The sequence below is a fragment of the Scardinius erythrophthalmus genome (assembly GCF_964197995.2).
Source record: "Scardinius erythrophthalmus genome assembly, chromosome: 11".
Classification (NCBI taxonomy): domain Eukaryota; kingdom Metazoa; phylum Chordata; class Actinopteri; order Cypriniformes; family Leuciscidae; genus Scardinius; species Scardinius erythrophthalmus.
Window position 1 is genome coordinate 4,233,584 of NC_138231.1, and position 20,712 is coordinate 4,254,295.

The 20,712-nt window shown below is 38.7% G+C and overlaps 1 protein-coding gene across 4 annotated transcripts in view; it reads left to right on the forward strand.

The window, feature by feature from the left end:
• Positions 1-20,712, forward strand: part of extl3 (exostosin-like glycosyltransferase 3) — a 32,429-nt gene that overhangs the window by 11,116 nt on the left and 601 nt on the right. For 3 of the 4 annotated variants that reach the window (XM_081378066.1, XM_081378068.1, XM_081378069.1), the window contains 5 exons: positions 8,763-11,342; positions 12,013-12,140; positions 13,519-13,663; positions 13,965-14,093; positions 19,166-20,712. The exon at positions 19,166-20,712 is cut by the window's right edge and continues 601 nt beyond it. In XM_081378066.1, coding sequence (XP_081234192.1) covers positions 9,201-11,342; positions 12,013-12,140; positions 13,519-13,663; positions 13,965-14,093; positions 19,166-19,375 — 2,754 coding nt within the window. In that variant the 5' untranslated portion in view covers positions 8,763-9,200 and the 3' untranslated portion in view covers positions 19,376-20,712. Of the gene's footprint in view, positions 1-6,799; positions 6,912-8,762; positions 11,343-12,012; positions 12,141-13,518; positions 13,664-13,964; positions 14,094-19,165 lie in introns of all 4 variants that reach the window. The other variant, XM_081378067.1, reaches the window with a different exon arrangement.

Below are 20,712 nucleotides of genomic sequence, written 5' to 3' on the forward strand. Positions count from 1 at the left end.
TTCTGGGCTAATATTACCCACAAATCCTTGAGCTACAGAGGAGATCATTTTTCATTCTTCACTAGAAAATGGCGATGATTGAGGTGAAGCTGGCACAAAATTAATTAAGCTAAAATGAAATTAAAAGGTACCTATAATGTGGTATAAAGTGACCCCAGAATGTGTATCTGCAAGTTTCAGCTCAAAATACCCCACAGATCATTTATTATACCATGCCCAAAATGTCCGTGTATCTTTGTGTGTGTGTATCTTTAAATGCAAATGAGCTGCTGCACTCCGCCCCCCTTTCCAGAAGAGGGCGGAGCCTCGGATACTGCGGGAACAACAAAACAGGAGAAACCGCATTGGACCGTTATGCATTCCACTACGCTGCTTTTCATTACTTACTATGTAAACAATCGCTAGGCGGAAACCTTGCATGTTTCTTTTCTCCCATTCGGGGCCATTTACACATTCATGCATTTTTTAATTATTTTAATCTTCCTTTAACTTGAGCGCTGCATATTTGGAACGCTGTTTGTAGAACGAGACACGACCGTCTAGCACATTTGCATAGAAAAGCAATAGAAAAGTAGCGCAGTGGATCGGAAAAACACATTCTGTGTTCATTGATGCAGCCAACAAAAGAACATTTTAGATTGTTTATCATGTAGCTGAGACGTTTTTGTGTTTCCACTTGCTGCTCTAGCGAGGATCTAAGCTAACAGGGCAGATTCTGTCACCAGCCGTGAACCAGCCTGTTACATTGTCTTAATGTATAGAAAATGGCAATGACTCATTTTGAGAGACTGTTTATGATTTATGGGGAATATAAAAAAAAAGGAGTGGGTGGAATTTTATCATTATAAGGGTGGTTGTGTAACACACTGTCGACACACACATTTATGTCTAATCAATATAAAAGTGAATTTTGCATAATAGGAAATTCATCTTCTTAAAATTCAAGTTCTTAATCTACATTCCTGTCTAATTATGCATGTAATTCCAAAGTGGTATCAAGATGTAATTTAATGATGTGGGAAGTATGTCCCAATACTGTTGTGCTGTCTTGCTATTGACTCGCATTCCCTGCAAAGTACATAGCTTTAGCGCGCAGCTGAAGTATGCAAAGCATGCAGGCAGTCTTTCATTGTAGAAAACGCCTCACCTTGCTTCATGTAAGACTGTGAGGATGTCCACAAAGAAATGCAGGACAGAATGAAAAGTTTATTTAAAAGTGCAAGATTTCAGGTGGGGGATGATTTCAGACAGAGTAACTCTCGCTTGTTTTGTGTTGCTAATCTATGCGCAGTAGATCATTGTCTACGGAAGACTTTATCATCTATCTAATGGGGCGTTTGCTGCTTTGTTTGTGGTAAACAGCTTTGGAGCTGTGGCCTCTTTTGATAATGAACCTATTTTTAGGACCATTAAGCCTTTTTAACATTGTGCCATTATTTTCATAACAACATAAGTACATTTTACTCAATTCTTATTAGCATAATGCAACCAGATGATTAACTTTAAAGCATATTTTTAACTTTTATTTATGTCATTTAATAAATATAAATAGATATCCTTAACATTTATACATTTTATATATATATATGTGCAAAAGTGAAAAGTGTAATGGGCTGTAATGTCGTTCTTAGACTAAAAATAAAATATCATTGTTAGAAGCCAGACTTTGTCTCGTCTCGAATGATGACTCGATTTCATAACAGGAATGTTATTTCGTCAGGCTGAAATACAGGTGGCCTTTTGGGATTGTGTGTAGCCCGAAGGAAGACATTGGGCGTGTGCACCAAATCAGGGTGAAACGGATAGAAATTAGAGTTGAATTTCTTGCTAACACTGACAGGACAAACACGATGCAAATGTGCCTAAAGCCCACTGTAGGAGGTCTCGCAGTGGGACCTGTTAGCGCATGCTAGACAAAGAAAACTATCCATGCATGGTCATTTGGCAAGATTTCTGAGGCATCCAGTCTGAGCAAGAGATAGATTTAAAGTGGAACCAATCGACAGAGAATATCTCAAAGGCAATTATACTGTGTGCGCTCTCCATGTGCTATTTAAAGTCCAATGTGTGGCTTGTGAGCCAAAACTTGTCTATCCCTGTCTAGGATATTTCACTAATGTTGAATTCAGCGCAGAATGTTCTGATAGATCAAGCATAAGTTAATTAAACACAGCTGTTTTATTTTCCACTGCAATATTTTAGGAGCTTGACTTTTCCGTGGAAGAGAAGATAAGATGTGTGAACCAGGTGTTTCTAGGTCAGAGGACTTCAATACTGAGTTTATTTTTCCCTCCCTGCCAATACAATGTTAGCAGCGCAGCTTTCCTTTTTATTGATGACAGGGGAAGAAGATTGGTGCAGTTTTTCACCAATAATAAAAGGACATTTAGAGCTTATTGGCCTACTTTCAACTTTTTAGATCGAAAAAGTTAGGGAGTGAAAAGTAAGGGACTGCTTTAAAGTCGCTTTTGAGCCTCACGGTATTCTTTAACTTAATGTATTATATATTTTTGCATTTTGCTCCGTCTTAATTTCATATTGGCATCATGCAGAAGAATGCATCTATAATTCAATGAGACAGGCTGTATTATCTCAGTGGTCTATATTGTTTCAGCAGTGCATTAGGAAATGGAGTGACTCATTGATGGAGTTTTGAAGATCATCTGGGAAAAAGCACTGCCAAATCTTTCCTGCCCGGAGAAAACGTCCCAAAGTGCAGCTCAACATCTGTCTGATTTTTAAACTGCTTTATGTAGAACATCGATCCAGCTAAAAGCTTGCCCTAGTTAAACTGTGTGCGTCGAATGCTTCTTTGCTGAGCTGAGTTATTTTATACAGTCTGGAATTTAATTTTGCCTTGGTGTGAAATCTGAGGAAGTAAGAGTGTTATGCAATATGTTACTTAGGCTTCTTTACACTGCAGAGTTAAAGGAACACGCCGACTTTTAGGGACTTTAGCTTATTCACCGTATCCCCCAGAGTTAGATAAGTCCATACATACCCTTCTCATCTCTGTGCGTGCCGTAACCCTGTCTGACGCACCCACCGCTAGCCTAGCTTAGCACAAAGACTGGAGGTAAATGGTTCCAGCTAGCATACTGCTCCCAATAAGTGACAAAATAACACCAACATTTTCCTATTTACATGTTGTGATATGTATAGTCACAGCGTGTATGAATAACAAGGTCACATGAGACACAGCCATCTTCTAACCATATACATACTGGGAACTATATTCTCAGAAGGCGAAGCACTGCTACTTCTGCGGAGTGATTTACTCCAACCCTGAGCGAACTCTGCTCCTCACCACAGAGCTTCTCAGGCGCTGCGATCAAATCACTCCGCCCAAGTAGCAGTGCTTCGCCTTCTGAGAATATAGTTCCCAGTATGTATACGGTTAGAAGATGGCTGTGTCTCATGTGACCTTGTTATTTGTACATGCGGTGACTATACAAATCACAACATGTAAATAGGAAAATCCTGTTCCTTTAAGGCTGCTCTGTGCCTGCTCAAAATTCTGTGTAAAGACATAATGCTGCATAAAAGCCAGACCAAAGTATGCCTGCTCTGACCCACCTCAGCCCCTAGTGTCAAAGTATACTGTTGAAATTGCTAAGTGCGTTTATACCACCTCTGAGCAGCATTAAACAGTCTGTGTAAAGACACCTAAATGAAGCACTTCTGTGCCACCTTTGCAGTGTAAAACTGCCATTAGATGTCAAGGAGAGCAACAACTCTGACAGAACATTTGATAAAGATTCATTGAGACGTAGGGAAACATTAACTTTGCGTTTTTAAAGCCATTTCAGGTTCATGCCAAATGCGCAGATAGCACTATACATTTTATAACAGTGTAAAACTTAGCATCAAACTGCTTGGCTCTCGCCAGGACGCTACTATCCATTTGCTAAGGTGTGATTTTTGGTATGTAGTTTAATATTTAATAGTGATAGGGTTTTTGTTCAAATCACTAACCTTAACATTAGAAATAATAATATTGATGTTTGCCTTATTGAACATCCCTTTTGGCGTCTGTTTTTGCTGATGCAACATTCATTTCAGCTGGAAAGGAAGTGGAAAAAGAGGAAGAGAGAAGGAAAGGAAAGTTCTCCTGTGGTATGCTGGTGTGGACTGATATTTGATTAAAGTACAGAATGTTTCCTTTTTTTTTTTGTATTTACACTGGCGCTTCTTGGACTCTTGCCTTCAAAGCAAATTTCGCTCAGAGAAAATTGGTTACTCTGTTGTCGGGAAATGTCAGTGCTGCATAAAATATGCTCGCACCGATAATAAGGGATCCATAATTTCCTGCTTTCATCCGTATTTGCTGCTTCTCAGCCGTGGCCAGACTGAAAAAAAAAATCCTTCCATTTACAAAACTGGTCAAATATTGGCTTGTGGTAAATTTGCTTTGCCTTCGCAACCCAGAGGCAGTGTGAGGATTAGATGGAGAGTTTTTATTCCTGAGAAACTTTCTGGAGCTGATCACAGGTCAGTGTGAAGAAGTTCTTCAGAACATCTCCAGTTTCATGTTAATGGCCGGGCGATTCACAGAGACTGAGCTCAGGCATGCTGGGTCTTGCGTACCCACATGGGGGAAACTATTCTGCTTTAAAAGGCCCATATTCTACATTTTAGTGTTGTCACGGTACTGGAAATTCTAACTTCGATATGATACCTTGAAAATATCAATACCATTTTCGATACCACAGGGAAAAACCTTTTTACTATTTTTAATATTATCCCATATTTTTTTCCATCCGTTGAAAATCTATTTGTGTTTTTTTCAATAGTGTAGGCCTAATTTCATTGCAATAGCTTACACACAGCACAAGGAAGCTTGATTTCAAACTTTGAATTGAATTCACAAAAAAGTGAACATACTGTAATAAAACAAGAACAAATAAACAAATTACAAGTAGTAGCACAAATAAATACAATAGAATTCAGATACAAATTAAATAAACAGTGCTTTAAGTTATTGAAGTTATTAATTTAGGCATGTCTAACAGTGTTCAGGTAATAAATACTACAGAAAATAATAAAGTAATCAAAATAAAATAACACTGGATCGTTTTCATTGTAAAAAAATAAATAAATAAATGCAGATTAATTCTTACAATTAAAGTTATTCAGTATTTTTCTTTTGTTCTTTGATTAACACAGCAGCAGGTTTATTAGGCTGCTGTCACTTTAAGACCTGAGGCACAGATCTAGTATACTAGTGATGCACCGATCATGATTTTTCATGGCCAATTCTGATTTTCTGATTATTATTTTTTTATTGGCCGATTCTCATAACGGTTGCCAATATTCTTTTTTTCTTTAAGCAAATGTATTTGTTGTTTATTTGCTCTATACCGGGCAAACTAGCCTTAAACAAAGAAATATCTGTAGCCATTGAAAATGGAGGCAACCACTGCATTTTAATCACAAACAAATTTGCTACACACATGTAGCATGAGCAATTGTTTTTGATTTAAATTAGATTTGTATAATTTCAAGATTTAAAACAAAAACATAATGGTCTGACTTAAGAGTTGTGACATTATGCTACAAGACACACCTGCACAAAACAAAAACAACAGACGGATTGAATGAAAATTAATATTCACTCTCTGACAGTAGGTGGCGCTTATGGGGCAGTGGTTTCTTTGGATGCAAAGCAGAGCTGTGCTTATAAACACTCATTTATATGAAGGTAAGAGGAAAAGAAAATGCTTCCCTTCAGAGATTCATTCAAATAAATTCCATCCCTAATTCAATATTTATATTTATCTTCCTATATTTCGAGCATTGCGAACAGTGAGCCTGCTGCCTGGTACAGTGTTTGCTCTGCTGCTCTTTGTTTGCTCTCTTCTTTGCGTCCGTCTTTGGCGTGTCCCGTCTCTGGCCTGTGTTAACGTCCTGTTTACAGACTTCGTAACATTTCCACATAAATGACATTTTGGGAAATGATTGCAATGCAGTTTGTGTGCAAGTCCGGAATAGAGATCAGCCAAAATAAAACGAAAACACTATTACATTTTGTGGCTTTCCCCCTGGAAGTCCATAACATTAGTCAAAGTTTCTTCCACCAACACAGTCATTTACTTTTAGATCCTTTTCTCTCTGACACTTTAATTAAGCAGATTTTATTTTTATTGTTTATTTTGGAATAGCTAAATAAAGTTAAACATCTGTATTGCTACTAATGCATATACATACATAGTTTGGGGTCAGTAAGTTTTTTTGTTTGTTTTGTCTTTGAAAAGTCTCACCAAGGCTGCATTTATTTGATCAAAATAGCCAAAACGGTAATATTGTGAAATATGATTACAATTTAAAATAACTGTTTTATATTTGAATGTTTTTAAAAATGTAATTCTTGTGATGGCCAAGACTTCAGAAAACATTTAGACGTAATGCCTCCTTTCTAAATAAAGTATTAATTTATTTAAAAAAATAAACTTTTGAACAGTGCACATATTAAGGTAACTTCTGATGTTTATTTATCTATAAATATTCATTGCTTTGAATTGCATCGAATTGCACACATGATATTTGTAAATAAAATACTTGTATCTCAGGAATTCTTTAGGATAATGTTTAACGTGATGCGAATGAAAATATCCTCTATGTAATCGAGCAGACTGAATCTGAACTCTCAAGAGAGGTGAAATGGCCTAAATTGGTAATGGAACATTAACCCTGTCCTGCCTATTGCATAACATAAACACAGAGTTTAGCCTTTATGTTCTAGAGTTTAGATGCTCTTTTTTTTTTTTTGTACATCCATGTGACAATCATATGCTATTAGTCTGGTGTACAACCACAAATAACAACCCATACAGCAGTGGAAGGATGCGAAATAATGGAGCTTTACAAGGAAAGGTCACAAAGAATGATTATCCACTTCAGGTCTTCAGAGGGTAAGTGTTTTATCAGCCCCAATTTGTCCCTCCGCGTCTTTCTCTCATCACTTTAACGTTTCTCTGGAGATCTAGAGTAATTAATCTGAGGAGAGCAGGGTGCTCTTTCTTCTCACAAGGTCTCGTAATCTTTAAGTAGCAATAGAGATCAGACTTGTGCTGAATCCCAATGTATATAGTACTACAAATATTAAAAGTGCATGAAAAAATAATAATAATAATGAGCTACACTGGTGATAGAAAAGGAATTTTTATTTTTTATTTAATTTTTTTATGTAGAATAGAAAATGCTAGCCAATGGGCAACATATACACATTAACCATACTGTTTTCAATGTAACATGCTTTTGAAGGCCACTAATGTGTATTTTTTGTATGGATAATATATAAATTCCAATGCAGCCTTGCTGGTTCTCTACTCTGATGTAACATTAGCTCCTTAATGCCACTTTAGTTTGTAATGTGGAGACTGTCATGTCATTGTATTGTCCTAGTATAGGCTTATCTTAATGTACACTATAGATTTTCGTTTTGATTTCTGAGATTTGTATGATCCGTACAGTATATGAGCCAAGCAGTGGTGTGATTGTGCATCTCTTCCCTGCTGCAGGATCAGTGGCCATGTCAAAATCTGTTCCATTAAATGGAAAATCATCCCGCATGTCCGCTCATCCAGAGATAATGAAGCACTCTGAAATCTTGCATGGCTTTTACTGACGGCTACATGGGCAAATCTAGCAGAGACAGTCACTTGAGGCGATTCACATGTTTTTTTTTTTTTTCTGTACGCATGCCTTATGGCGTGTTTGCTCTGTGAGTTTGCTTTAGAACAGCTGCTAATGCTTGAAGCTAGCTGTCAGCATACCAGATAATGTGTTCAGTGAATAGGACAAGCCTGTGAGGTCATTCTGAGCACTGCCAGTTGGTTTAGAATCTAACAAATGGGTGCGAACTTTTGTTGTGGCACCCTGTGCAAAAACATCTCCTGCCAAATCCATAATGTAATCGCTAATTAGAACTGCGATTTGGCTAGAGAATCTCTTAGGCCAGAAACAAATATAGGCATAAATGCTTGACCAGCACATTGCAAGCGTATTGTCCTCGAGTATATATTTCACATGCATACTTGAATTATAGTGGCAGACAAGAGGTGATACAGAGAACTCTGGTGGTTAATTTGGGAATGTGTATTAGTAGGGGTGTCACAATATAACGCAATATAAAGATGCAACAATATGTAACGTGGGTAGTGACAATATGTATTGTGTATAGTTCACCCAAAATAAAAATTACTGTGAGAATTATTATTTTTTTTTTTAGTTTACAGAGTTTCAGTGTTAATACTACATTAAACTGCTATAATGTTGAATATAATGTATAATAATGCAATGGGGGGAATATTTGTGGGTCCTGATAATGCCAAATGTCTTATATTAGCAGTAAAAAGTGGCCTACATTATTTTAATTATATCTAGTCAGTGAAAGAGTGCAAGCATAATATGCTTGCACTCTTTCACTGACTAGATATAATTAAAATAATAATTTATTCGTCTAAAATAATTCTGTATTTTCAGCTTCAGAATCATGAATGTTTTTATTCTGGTGTCTCTATTGTCTTGTGCATTGGGTTACCAGCACTAAGTCCAAGCCTATTCATTTACACACCCAATGTAATACCAAATTTAGCATTTTAATCAAGTTAATTTTTGTTAACTTTTTACCATATGTCTTAGAGGATCGCAATAATATTGTATCGTGAGTTCAGTATCGTGATATGAATCGAATCATGACATGAGTGTATCGTTACTCTGTTCTATGTGCAAATAACTGATACTTGCTCTCTGTTTTACAGATTGAAAGAAGTTGGATGGCATGCAGTATCTCCAAGAGTTCATGGCACATTTTGGCCAATTTATGAGTCCCAACTATGGAAGAGTGACCGGAGTATGATGCCACAAAGGAAAATGAAGATCAGCCATGCCTCCATTGCTGATCTCCATCAAGGGCACTCAGTTTTTACTGCTGTCTGGGACTCTCCTTCTTCTCTTGGATAGTTTCAGTTTTAACATACATCATACCGCACACAAGACCTTGTTTATGGACGATATCATTCTGTCACGAGAAAGATGAAATTTCCTTTTATTAGAAGTCCCAGTTAAAACAAGGACACGCAAGTTACAGACTCTGGAAACTCACAGTGTACAGTACAGATGAAGTTGCATTATGGCAGCTGAATCTCTTCAACAGCTGCATTCACGTGTCTGGTTCGAAGGAGAGTGATAGTTGCACGATGCAGCGAAGTGGAGGCATCATCGGGAACAACGGCCAGCCATGGGTACTGCGGCGAGTACGGCTCACCTGGCTCAGTTTCATGCTCTTTTTCATCCTGGTCTTCTTCCCTCTCATTGCACATTACTACCTCACCACAATAGATGAAGCAGGGGGACCAGATAAGCGCATTTTTGGGCCAAGACCTGGCGGAGAGCTGTGTGAAGCAAAGCATGTGCAAGACTTGTGTCGTATACGGGAATCTGTCAGCGAGGAGCTACTTCAGCTCGAGTCAAAGCGGCAAGAGCTCAATGGCGAGATAGCCCGACTTAACCTACGCATCGAGGCTTGTAAACGTAGTATTGACAGTGCCAAACAAGACTTGCTACAACTCAAAAATGTCATCAGCCAGACTGAGCACTCTTACAAGGAACTTATGGCACAAAACCAGCCAAAACTGTCGTTGCCAGTTAGACTTTTACCAGACAAGGATGATCCTGGATACCCTCCACCCAAGTCGGCCCAAAGCTGTCGTTTGCATTCTTGTTTTGATTACGCTAGATGTCCACTTACGTCTGGCTTCCCTGTCTATGTTTATGACACAGGATCATATCCTTGGGGTGAGAAGTTGGACCCTCTTGTCAAACAAGCCTTCGCATCATCCGTCAAAAGCAGTGTATATGTCACCAATAATCCAAACATTGCCTGTCTGTACATAGTGCTTGTTGGGGAAATACAAGAATCACCTTCCTCTCCCGCTGCTTCACCTTCTGACCTTGAAAAGCAGCTCAAGGCTTTGCCGTATTGGAGGTTGGATGGCCACAACCACTTGCTTGTCCATCTTTCTAGAAAGTCTCTGACTCAGAACTTCCTGTACAATGTGAGCACAGGACGAGCAGCAGTGGCACAGTCTACCTTTTTTGAACGTCAGTATAGAGAAGGTTTCGACATGGTGGTGTCTCCTCTAGTCCACGCTCTGTCTGAGCCAAACTTCCTAGAGGTGCCTCCGCAAGTCCCTGTCAAGAGGAAGTATCTCTTCACCTTTCAGGGAGAAAAGGTTGAGTCTTTGAGGAGCAGCTTGCTTGAAGCCCCACCACAGTCTTTTGAGGAGGAAATGGAAGGGGATCCACCAGCTGACTATGATGATCGCATTATTGGCACACTTAAAGCTGTACAGGACAGTCACCTAGACCAGGTTCTTGTGGAGTTCACCTGCAAGAATCAGCCCAAGACAAGTTTACCAACAGAGTGGGCATTGTGTGGCGAGCGTGAGGATCGTTTAGAGGTACTGAAGGTGTCTACATTTGCCCTGGTGATATCTCCAGGTGATGGCCAGTTGGTGGCATCTGCTGGCTGTAGCATGAGACTTTTTGAGGCTTTGGAAGTTGGGGCAATACCGGTGGTGCTCGGCGACCACTCGAAGTTGCCCTACCATCACCTCATACGCTGGAGTGAGGCAGTCATTATGGTACCCAAGCCTCGCATTACGGAGCTGCACTTTCTGTTGCGTAGCATCTCAGACAATGATCTTCTGGCCATGCGACGGCAGGGTCGGTTTCTTTGGGAGACGTACTTCTCCACCTCTGAGAGCATCCTCAGCACCATCCTGGCTAGTGTACGAACCAGCATCCAGATACCAGCAGCACCCATACGTGAGGAGCCTGCCCAGGAGATTCCTCACAAAGCTGGAAAGTTGGCAGGAACCGATGCTAACATGGCTGACAATGGGGACCTCGATCTAGGGCCTGTTGAAGTAGAGCCCCCTTATGCTTCGCCACGCTTCTTGCGTAACTTTACCTACACAGCTGCTGATGTTTACCGCACCTGGAATCGTGCACCTGGCCCTTTCCATCTATTCCCACACACTCCCTTGGACCCTGTACTTCCTTCAGAGGCCAAGTTTCTGGGGTCGGGGACTGGTTTTCGTCCTATCGGTGGTGGTTCTGGGGGATCTGGTAAAGAGTTTCAGGCCGCTCTAGGAGGTAACGTCCCACGGGAGCAGTTCACTGTGGTCATGCTTACTTATGAACGGGAGGAGGTTCTTATGAACTCACTGGAAAGACTTAATGGTCTTCCTTATCTCAACAAAGTGGTGGTAGTGTGGAATTCCCCCAAACCACCTTCTGATGATCTGCTCTGGCCAGACATTGGTCTACCTATTGTGGTAAGCATTCAGTATTTATTTTTTTTAATCATATTTCTTATTACTGGGCCAGTACGCAATCAGCTAGTAACCAACTGAAACACCCTAGAAATGCATAGCACCCTTGCATCATGGTGGCAAGTTTTTCACAGGCAGGCACCACTCAGTGAGAAAAAATTGTGTTAAGCCTGTTATTAGTTTGAATTCTCAAAGGCTTAAATGTGAAACCTCATAAGCATTGCATTCTGCTGTAGATTTGGTCTGCTCTCTCTGCTGTCTTTGAAGCATAGCTTTCATGTCTCTAGGGCAGCAAGCCAAATTAGTTCTGGTGATATTAAAGGAAACAGTGCTGTATTAAGCCCACTGTAAGGTTATACTTTGAAATGAAATCCCAAATAGAATGCCGAAGTTCCCCAAGTTTCTTATTCTCTTCATGTCTTGGAGAAGTAATTTGGGAATTGAGCTTTAATTATGGATACATGGTTGCAAACTAAGAGCCATTTTAAATTTTAAACATACAAACTCATAAAAAAAATGCTTTCCAGAAGTATGAAGTTGTTTTGATTGGCATTTGTTTGTTTCATAAGGTTATGAATCTGGCTGGCCCAGTAAAATCTCGTAATAATACCATGTTCTACCTCAGCAGTCATTCACAAGATGGCATGTTGACCGATGGGCTTTTTCTTTGCAGGTGGTACGCACAGAGAAAAACAGCTTAAACAATCGCTTCCTTCCCTGGGATGCAGTCGAGACTGAGGCTATTTTGTCTATTGATGACGATGCCCATCTTCGACACGATGAAATTATGTTTGGGTTCAGGTGAGATTTTTGTGATAGCAAGATAGTATGTTTAATAGGAGTGGGCGATTATACAGAATGCTACGGCACTTTTATTTGGCCAGTTTCTTGCGTGAAACACTTTATACTTTGGCTGTACACATTTTTATCCACCTTTTGCCATTTCAAAGCAAATACACCAGTATTAAAAAATATATACTGAATATAGTCAAAAGGCTGAAAATATTGAGAAATGCTTTTTTTATTTTGTGCTAAATGGTCTGCCATAATGTTTAATGGTTACTATTTTAGTTGTTTTATTAGTTATTGATTGGTAAAACATTACACCCTGAAAAAGCAATGCCTAAATATTTAGCTGATATTTTCCTCCTTTTGAAAAGATATATTTAGAGGTATTTTTGCTTTTATTTGTGTTAGATAGTTCCCATTATTCTGTGTTTTCCTCTTTTAAAGAAATGTTATGTGGTTTTATTTTGTGAAGTTAATTTTGCCCTTTATATTATTAGAAAAGAATGTGAAACATGTAAAAAAAAAAAAAAAAAAATGGCAGTGTCACAACAATTTTGTTACTCTGAATAAATTCTGTTTAATGAAGCAAGGAAAGAAAAATATTTCTATTGGAGAGACATTGTAAGCTTATCTTTTTTTCCACCTCAGTCTGTGGATTTTAAGAATACCATTTTTGGTGTGATCCAAAGATTTGAAAAATGTGTTTTCAAATGCACATTAACATCTATATGCCCGTTTTAAATGCATTTGTCAAAAAAAAGATGTTACGCTGCTGTGGTGTGTTCCTGCATTCAGCGAGTTTAAGCCCACAGATGCAGGTTCAGTTGTTAGTTTGAGGAATTTAAAGTATCTGATCTGATACAGTCCATGACAGTTGAAGAAAACACTCTCCTTCACTCCTGTGTATCTCCTCGTTTGTTTGCGTGTTTCGACATTTGGTCAGTGGAGCAGATAATGGGAGATTTGATTTTGATTCATTTATTATATGTTTGTTTTGGGGTGAAAATGGTTACGTCGGGGATCTTTACATGTTGAACACTAATGTTCCCAATACATTTTTGTGTCTATAAACATTAGGGAATTGGTCAGGATGATTGATTAGCAGATTTTTTCATGGTACTTAAGTGTGCATTATGATGCAAAAGATGCTGCCATTTCTGAGCAATGTTATTATGACTGGTGTTTATGGTCTGTTTTTTTTTTTTTTTGTGATCTTTATAGTTTTGTGCAATAAAAGCCAAGGTTATAGTTATTTAGCCTATGTATTCAGTTACTCTATAAAGGGCTTTGTTTGGCATACATATATTGCTTAACAAATGCTATTCAGTGAAGATTATAATAACCACTCTTGTATTCCCATCTCTATCTCTTTCTCTTTCTCCACTTCCAGGGTGTGGCGGGAGGCCAGAGACCGGATTGTAGGTTTCCCGGGAAGGTTTCATGCTTGGGATGTAAATCACCAATCTTGGCTCTACAATTCGAACTACTCCTGCGAGCTCTCCATGGTACTGACAGGCGCGGCCTTCTTCCATAAGGTGAGGCTTTGACCACTTTGACACTTCCAGAGCCTGATTATGCCAAAAATAGACATGGAGCTTATGTAGTTTTACCCAAGTAACACCAGGTAACAGGAGCTGGAAATGGTTTAGTTAGTTGAAAACTGATGTTACTACTGAGTACATTGTTGTGCAACCAAATGCATGATGCACTGCCTCATTTTCCAGATGGATTAGCAAACAGCACGACATGTTTCATTTATGAGCATTTCTGTACAACATCATGGTACTTTCTTGTGTTAATTTTTTATCAAAAGCCATCATCTCTTTCTCTCCTCAGTATTACGCATACCTCTATTCCTACGTCATGCCTCAAGCCATTCGTGACATGGTGGACGAGTACATAAACTGCGAGGATATCGCCATGAACTTCCTCGTGTCGCATATCACTCGCAAACCCCCCATCAAGGTCAGTGGGCAGTAACTTGAAGCATGTGTTGTTTAGAGCCTTTTGGGGCTTTTGCCACTTGGGATTTCAATTTAGTGCTCAGTCATGCTGTTTTTGTGTACAACATGATAAAGTGAATAATGTTAATCAGACAATCCATCAGGGTTCTCAAGTTTTATCAAAAGCTTGGAGTGAGATCACATGCGGTTAGGGGAGGAGCCTTAATGGAGCCCCCGCCCCCCAATTTTACCCATTGTTCATAATTAACCAGCACAAATTGAAATTATAACAATTGGTAAATCTGTTAAATGACAGAGCAATTCATCACATCAAATATACTCTTTAATGTTATATTTTAAAATTACAAATATACAAAAAATACAAAAATATAAATGCAATGATTAATGTATGTTTTGAGTCAAAACATACATTAATCATTGCCATTGCATTTGTATTTTTGTAATTTTTGACAGGATATAAAATATTACCCAGAGCACTCTGTTTTAATACATGTAGCCTTAATGTAACTAGAAAGACTATTAATACAGTATAATATATAATTTAAAATAAAATGAAGAAATACATCTTCATTCCTTCCCATACCCACTAACATTTCCCTTAGTTTCAGATAACGTAAGCTAGCCAAACTGAGCCAAAGCTTCTGGCCTGGTTGCAAAGTAGTTGTAGAGTTTTTGACTGCATTAATAATAATGTATACGATGGGCTATATATTAAATGTTCTAGCCTAAAAATGCTTGACGAGCTTTCTTCCAACTTACCTTCTCCATCACGGCGTGTGTTCGCGCAATGTTGTTGGTTACCTAGTAACGAACGTACGGTGGCCGAGAATGTTCCGTCAACTTCCGTGTGTTCGCGTACCTATGTTGCCTAGTAACGAACGCAATCTGGCCGAGATATGTGCTGGCGGCGGGAAACTTCACTTTGTGTGCCTGTGCCTCGTATACAACGTTATATATATAAAGCTTGCAGGACAACTTGGTTGGCATTGCCTTTTCAGCGTGAGAAATACACGGAGTGGCGTGTGAGCGTGTGAACTGGTTGAATTGCGTGTCTTACGGCCAATGCGTGAGACTTGAGAACCCTGATCCATTCTGTTAGCCACTTGGTTTCGGTTTCTGGCACTCTGGGTTGCCCTTCCCACAGTGAAATCTCATTGGCCCAAATCCTTTCTCCACGTTACTGTGTTTTGAACATTGAATATGGCCTTATTGGCTCATATTTTGCCATTGTGCAGCATTTTCAGTTCCTGTTAGGACACAAAAACCTCTTCATTTTTAACTTCGATACAAAACAGTGTTACATTTCATTGTCTGATTCAAATTTTAATGGACATTGATAAACCTCTTTATTATCAAAAACACGTTTGTCCAGATCATACCCTGGTCATATTTCACCCCCAAATCAAAAGAAAGAAATATAAATTAAAGAAAGATCATTGATCTATTCATTTGATTTCCCCCTAAATTATCACTAAATTGTATTTGTATATCACAGTAGTATTTGTTGCCTAAATTACTGTAATGCAACAATCAGAATCTAATAAAAATCACTGAGTGTGAATCATCAATGTGCTTAATTGTCAATTTTCTTAGTGATATGCTATTTACACTAAGTGAAAATAGAGCTAGGTTATATTTACACTATTTAAAAGTAGTAGTATTTTCTTTCCAATAAGTGTAAATTGTAGTTAGATGCTATTATACTATTTGCACCTCAGTGCTGTTGTACATTAAACGGTATGCTATAATAACATAGTGTAAATTAGTGCCCTAAACACTTTATTATTTAACACCCGGTAGATACTTTATTTTCATTTTTCTAATATTTTCTTCATTTTTATTGAAATTAAATTCCTTTCTTATATGATATGTGATAAGAAAAGGGAGGAGAGCGAGTTCAGCAAAAGGTGAATTCGAACTCGGGTTGATTTGCATCAACTTTCTTTCTGCTATTAGTGTGAATAGCCTCTGCCAACAAGGTCTGCAATTTGCACTTAGTGTAAATAGACACTTCGTTATTTATTTATTTTCTTTAGTTTTGGGGGTGACGGATGACCTGGACATGGTAAGATTCTCTTGTTATTCTTTGGCATTTTTGTCGTTATTGTGTACTATAAATAAAGTTAAATATCAAGGCGTGATGGAGTTGAGACTGAACACACTTCTTCCAGTTTTACATATGTGTGTTACAATAGAATTGATTTCAGTGCGATTTACTCAGTGTGATTTCGGAAAGCTTTAAAAAGCCTTTGTCTTTCTGAAGTCCATTGACTGAAGCGTCGGGTTGGCCTGTGAATTAACGGCGTAGTGAAATTTGATGGATTTTCTCAGGCATTATTAGGTTTTCATTGGTACACAGCTACACACACACACACATATCTCTCGCTCTCCGGCTGCTGCCGTCCACGCAGATTAGACAAATCAATTACATTTGTTTTGTTGTCATGGAAAAGCCGACCAGATTGCAATGGGAAAACAGGCTATACACGAATGAAAGAGACGATATTGTATTATGAAGTTAATAAGTCTGTCATCTTTATATGGAGGGATTGATTTAAGGAATAATCCACCCAAAATTTAAGTCTGTTGATTTAAACCTGCATTGTTCTCCAAGCTGCTCTTTTCCATACAAGCAAAGCTTTAAAGGACAAAAGCACGCAAATTGTGCCCTACATTCTAAGGGGCTGTTTACACCTGGCCACTTCATGCGTTCTCTGTGATCTGATGCTATCCGATCATGAAAAGACCAGGTGTAAACCACATCAGGTCTGGGCCGCAATCCAGACGAAACTTGAATTCTCTTTTTTTCTGTAGCCACTACGAAGTCTGAAGTCTTTTGCATTTTACAACGGGTGAATCTCCAGTTGGCGATTGTCGTTTGAACTTTTCTGGATCCGCCATCAAATTGATATGTTTAATTATATCAAGTACTGTTAGAAAAGGCTGTAATCTCCACCTCCAACATCCTCACACTCATAGCCGACTAGTCGAGACTACAGATGTGTACAGATGTGACGTAATGACGCAAACACATGCTCGAACTTCCCGCGGAAATCCACCAGTACCACTGGAGTTAAAAACATTATTACAAGCTTACCGTTTTGAATCGAGCTGAGGCAAGCAGAGAGTTCTGAACACTGGCTGGTTATGTACTTGCTCAATTTATTTTGGATCATTTTTAACCCAAAAAAGTTACGGACTGCAGCTTTAAAGTGCACTTTTTCGCACTCACACTATTTATACTAGAATTAAGCAATAAGCCCCTTGAACAGCTAAGGGGCGTTGTTAGCTACAACTTTAGTGCCTAAACCCCCCTTAGCTGTTCTAAATCCACTGTAAATCACGGCTTCAAGGGGCTTATTGCTTTTATAAAACGGTTACTCCATAAAAATATTAATTTTGGTTGTCATGGGCTATGTTCCATTCAGCTTAAACACTCCCAAGAAACTCCAGGGGCCTCATTTATAAACGTTGCGTACGCACAAAAGAAAGCGTACGCCGCTCTCTACGCAATAATTGGTATTTATAAAAAGCAAACTTGACGGGAAAATGTGCGGTCCTTCATGCAAACTCTGACCCAGGCGTACGCACAAAAACGGGTGAAATGAGAAATGGCGACACCGTCGGCAGATGGAAGAAACACGTGAAAGTGTGTGAAACTGTAGACCGTTGTGTAAAATAAATGGCAATACTGCCTCTCATAAATAACATGAAGACTTTACAAAGCAAGTCTTACAATTAACAGCCTACACGAACACCCGTTTGATCGATCTGCAGTGTAAAACAAACAAAATCAAACGAAGATTACAACAGAAATGCAAATTAACACATTTGCAAAAAGAAAAGTGAAATATGTTCTGCAATAATATTGCCATGTTATGCAATTCATCCTCATAACACCTCTGTAGCTTGACAGATGCAATCAAATGGATGGTAATAAAATGCCATCACAATGCGTAATGACGCACAATGGCTGATCTTGTGCTTCACGCTTGCGCGTGAGTGAAGTTACGTTTCTTGGTTTTCCTCTCTGTGTTTGCCATGATTTCGCAATCGATGAATATTAACTTGTAGGCGTTTCACGGACTATTTATGGGCAACTATGGGCGTGACATGAAGCCGCAAAAGCTGCGCTACATTTAGAATTGATTGTGATTTATTAAGAGAAAACTGCGTAGGATGTGCGTTTATAAATCCGAATATTTCTGTGCGTACGCACGTCCTATGTTTCATCCGTACGCCACTTCTGACGCAAATCCTACGCAAAGTTTTATAAATGAGGCCCCAGGACACAGTTGATTCATTTCCATGAAGTTTACTGGGAATTTTGTGAAACTGCAATACAGTACAATGAGATGTCTATATTATTAATCAAACCCAAATACACAGTAACAGTGTAAATAGCACCACTTAGCTAACATAGCTGTGTAGCCTGTCTGATAAACACAATCAAGCTAGTAAAAACAACCAGCAGCAATAAACAAAGCTAATTTAGCCGTCTCAATCTTACAAAATTAAAAGTAAGCCGTAACCTAATGTTACACGATGAGAAATACTTGACGACTGATAGAGCTAACACATTCCTGTAGCTGATTACCGCATGGCAATTTTACTTCCTGTTTCCCAACATGCACTAGTACTAAGTTCCTATGGTTACAAGATAAACAAACCACACTGAACTGCTGAAACAAGCACATTTTCAAGCGGCATGACATTAGTCATAAAATAAACACCAGCCGCCACAAAAAATATAACGTTAACTTATGACACATTTATTCCTCCGCCAAGCAATGTAGTTCCAAAGAGGTTGCCAAGCAACACATGCAGCAACAAAGAATCACAAACAGTTGCGCAGTAATACTAATGTAATGCGGTCACAGGTGTATGTTTTTTGAGTAATTTACAACGGCTTCGAATGCGGCTCAACCAATCAGAATCAAGGACTGGAACTCACTAAAATGGCGTAGAATAGTGCACAAGTACTCGATTTGGGACGCACCTCAGGTGTAAACCCTACGAGTTCTGAAGATGTGTGATAGATTGTGTCTCATTATTCGTTTAATTCTTCCTCAGGTGACGTCACGTTGGACCTTCCGCTGTCCCGGGTGTCCGCAGGCTCTGTCACACGACGATTCGCACTTCCACGAGCGCCACAAGTGCATCAACTTCTTCGTAAAAGTCTACGGATACATGCCGCTGTTATACACTCAGTTCAGAGTGGACTCGGTACTCTTCAAGACGAGATTGCCGCATGACAAGACCAAATGTTTTAAATTCATTTAATGGAGCGAGCACAGGAATCCGACGAAGCGCTGACACACGGCACAGTCTCTCTCTCTCTGGGAACGTGAAGGGGAATCAAAGCTTTCTTGTAAATATGGGACAGTTTTACTTTGAACTCGTCTTCCTCGAAGACAAGGGAGAACAATAGCAGAACGAACGATTACCGTCAGGCGTTTTTAACGGTCACTTGTGCGCGATTCATCAGCAAACCACTACAGGCTTGATTTGCACCACTTTTCATGGGACGCTTTAATGGACGTCAAACTAATATTTGCATCGTTATACTGACAGAACAAAGTTATGGGCCGACGGAGGCCGTTTTTGATGGCATATCGGCGGATTACGGGAGGTGTCATCGCTCTAAATGATTAGTATTTTTATTTTTACTTACTTCGCATATACTCGTTGTTTGAAATGCACTGATGGTCATGTTTTTTTTACTCGTGTGTGTGCGTGCGTGTGTGTGCCTTTGAGCTTGTGTGAAAGGCTGTGTGTGTTGTTCTGTAGGTTGATGGTGACTAGACGCCACTAACCCCCATTGAATGTTTGTTGATCATCAGTAAGAATAGCACAAGGTATAAAACATAACTGCATAGGAATAGCACCAAATCAAACTGTTACATGTTCTCATGTCAATCGCGACCATACAAGAAAACATATATGTGTGTGTAACCCAGTACACATGTGGAATAACAGATTGATCTTAATGCCTTTTGCTGGATAATCAAGTCTGTTAATGTGTCCAATGATTTCATAAGTGAAATGACAAAGAACTATCCAGGTCATATTTACTCATGTATTTAACTTAAAAAAAAATTAATCATATTTTTAGCCTTTTTTAATTATTATTATTCTGACATTATTTTCATGAATTATAGCACATTTAAACACCCAAATTGTCAACAAAAAAAATCATTGTCATTGCTTTGTTCTTTTTCTAATGCAAAATCTAATTTTTCAATAAAAGGACTATTAAGATTTGACATTTCTACCAGTTCTCAATACCATAATGCAAAAAAACAAAAAAAATCTCATTACCATTTCTGTAAAGCACATCATTTTTCAAATCTAATTCTTTAAAAATTCAGTTCATCAAATATATCATGAATATTTAGATTTTAAATATGTTTTCATTTTGAAATATGGTGATGAGGTTTTTTTTGGGATTTTTTTTTTTGGAAAAAGTGTGAAAATAATATATCAAGGCAAAAAAATCTGGTCCCATGAATACTTTAGGTCAAAATGTTTCTTTATGCACAATATCATATTTATTTCTTATTGGTGAAATGTGACCTGGACATGCTCTTGACAGTTTCATGTGAGGATGTGTTTGTGTG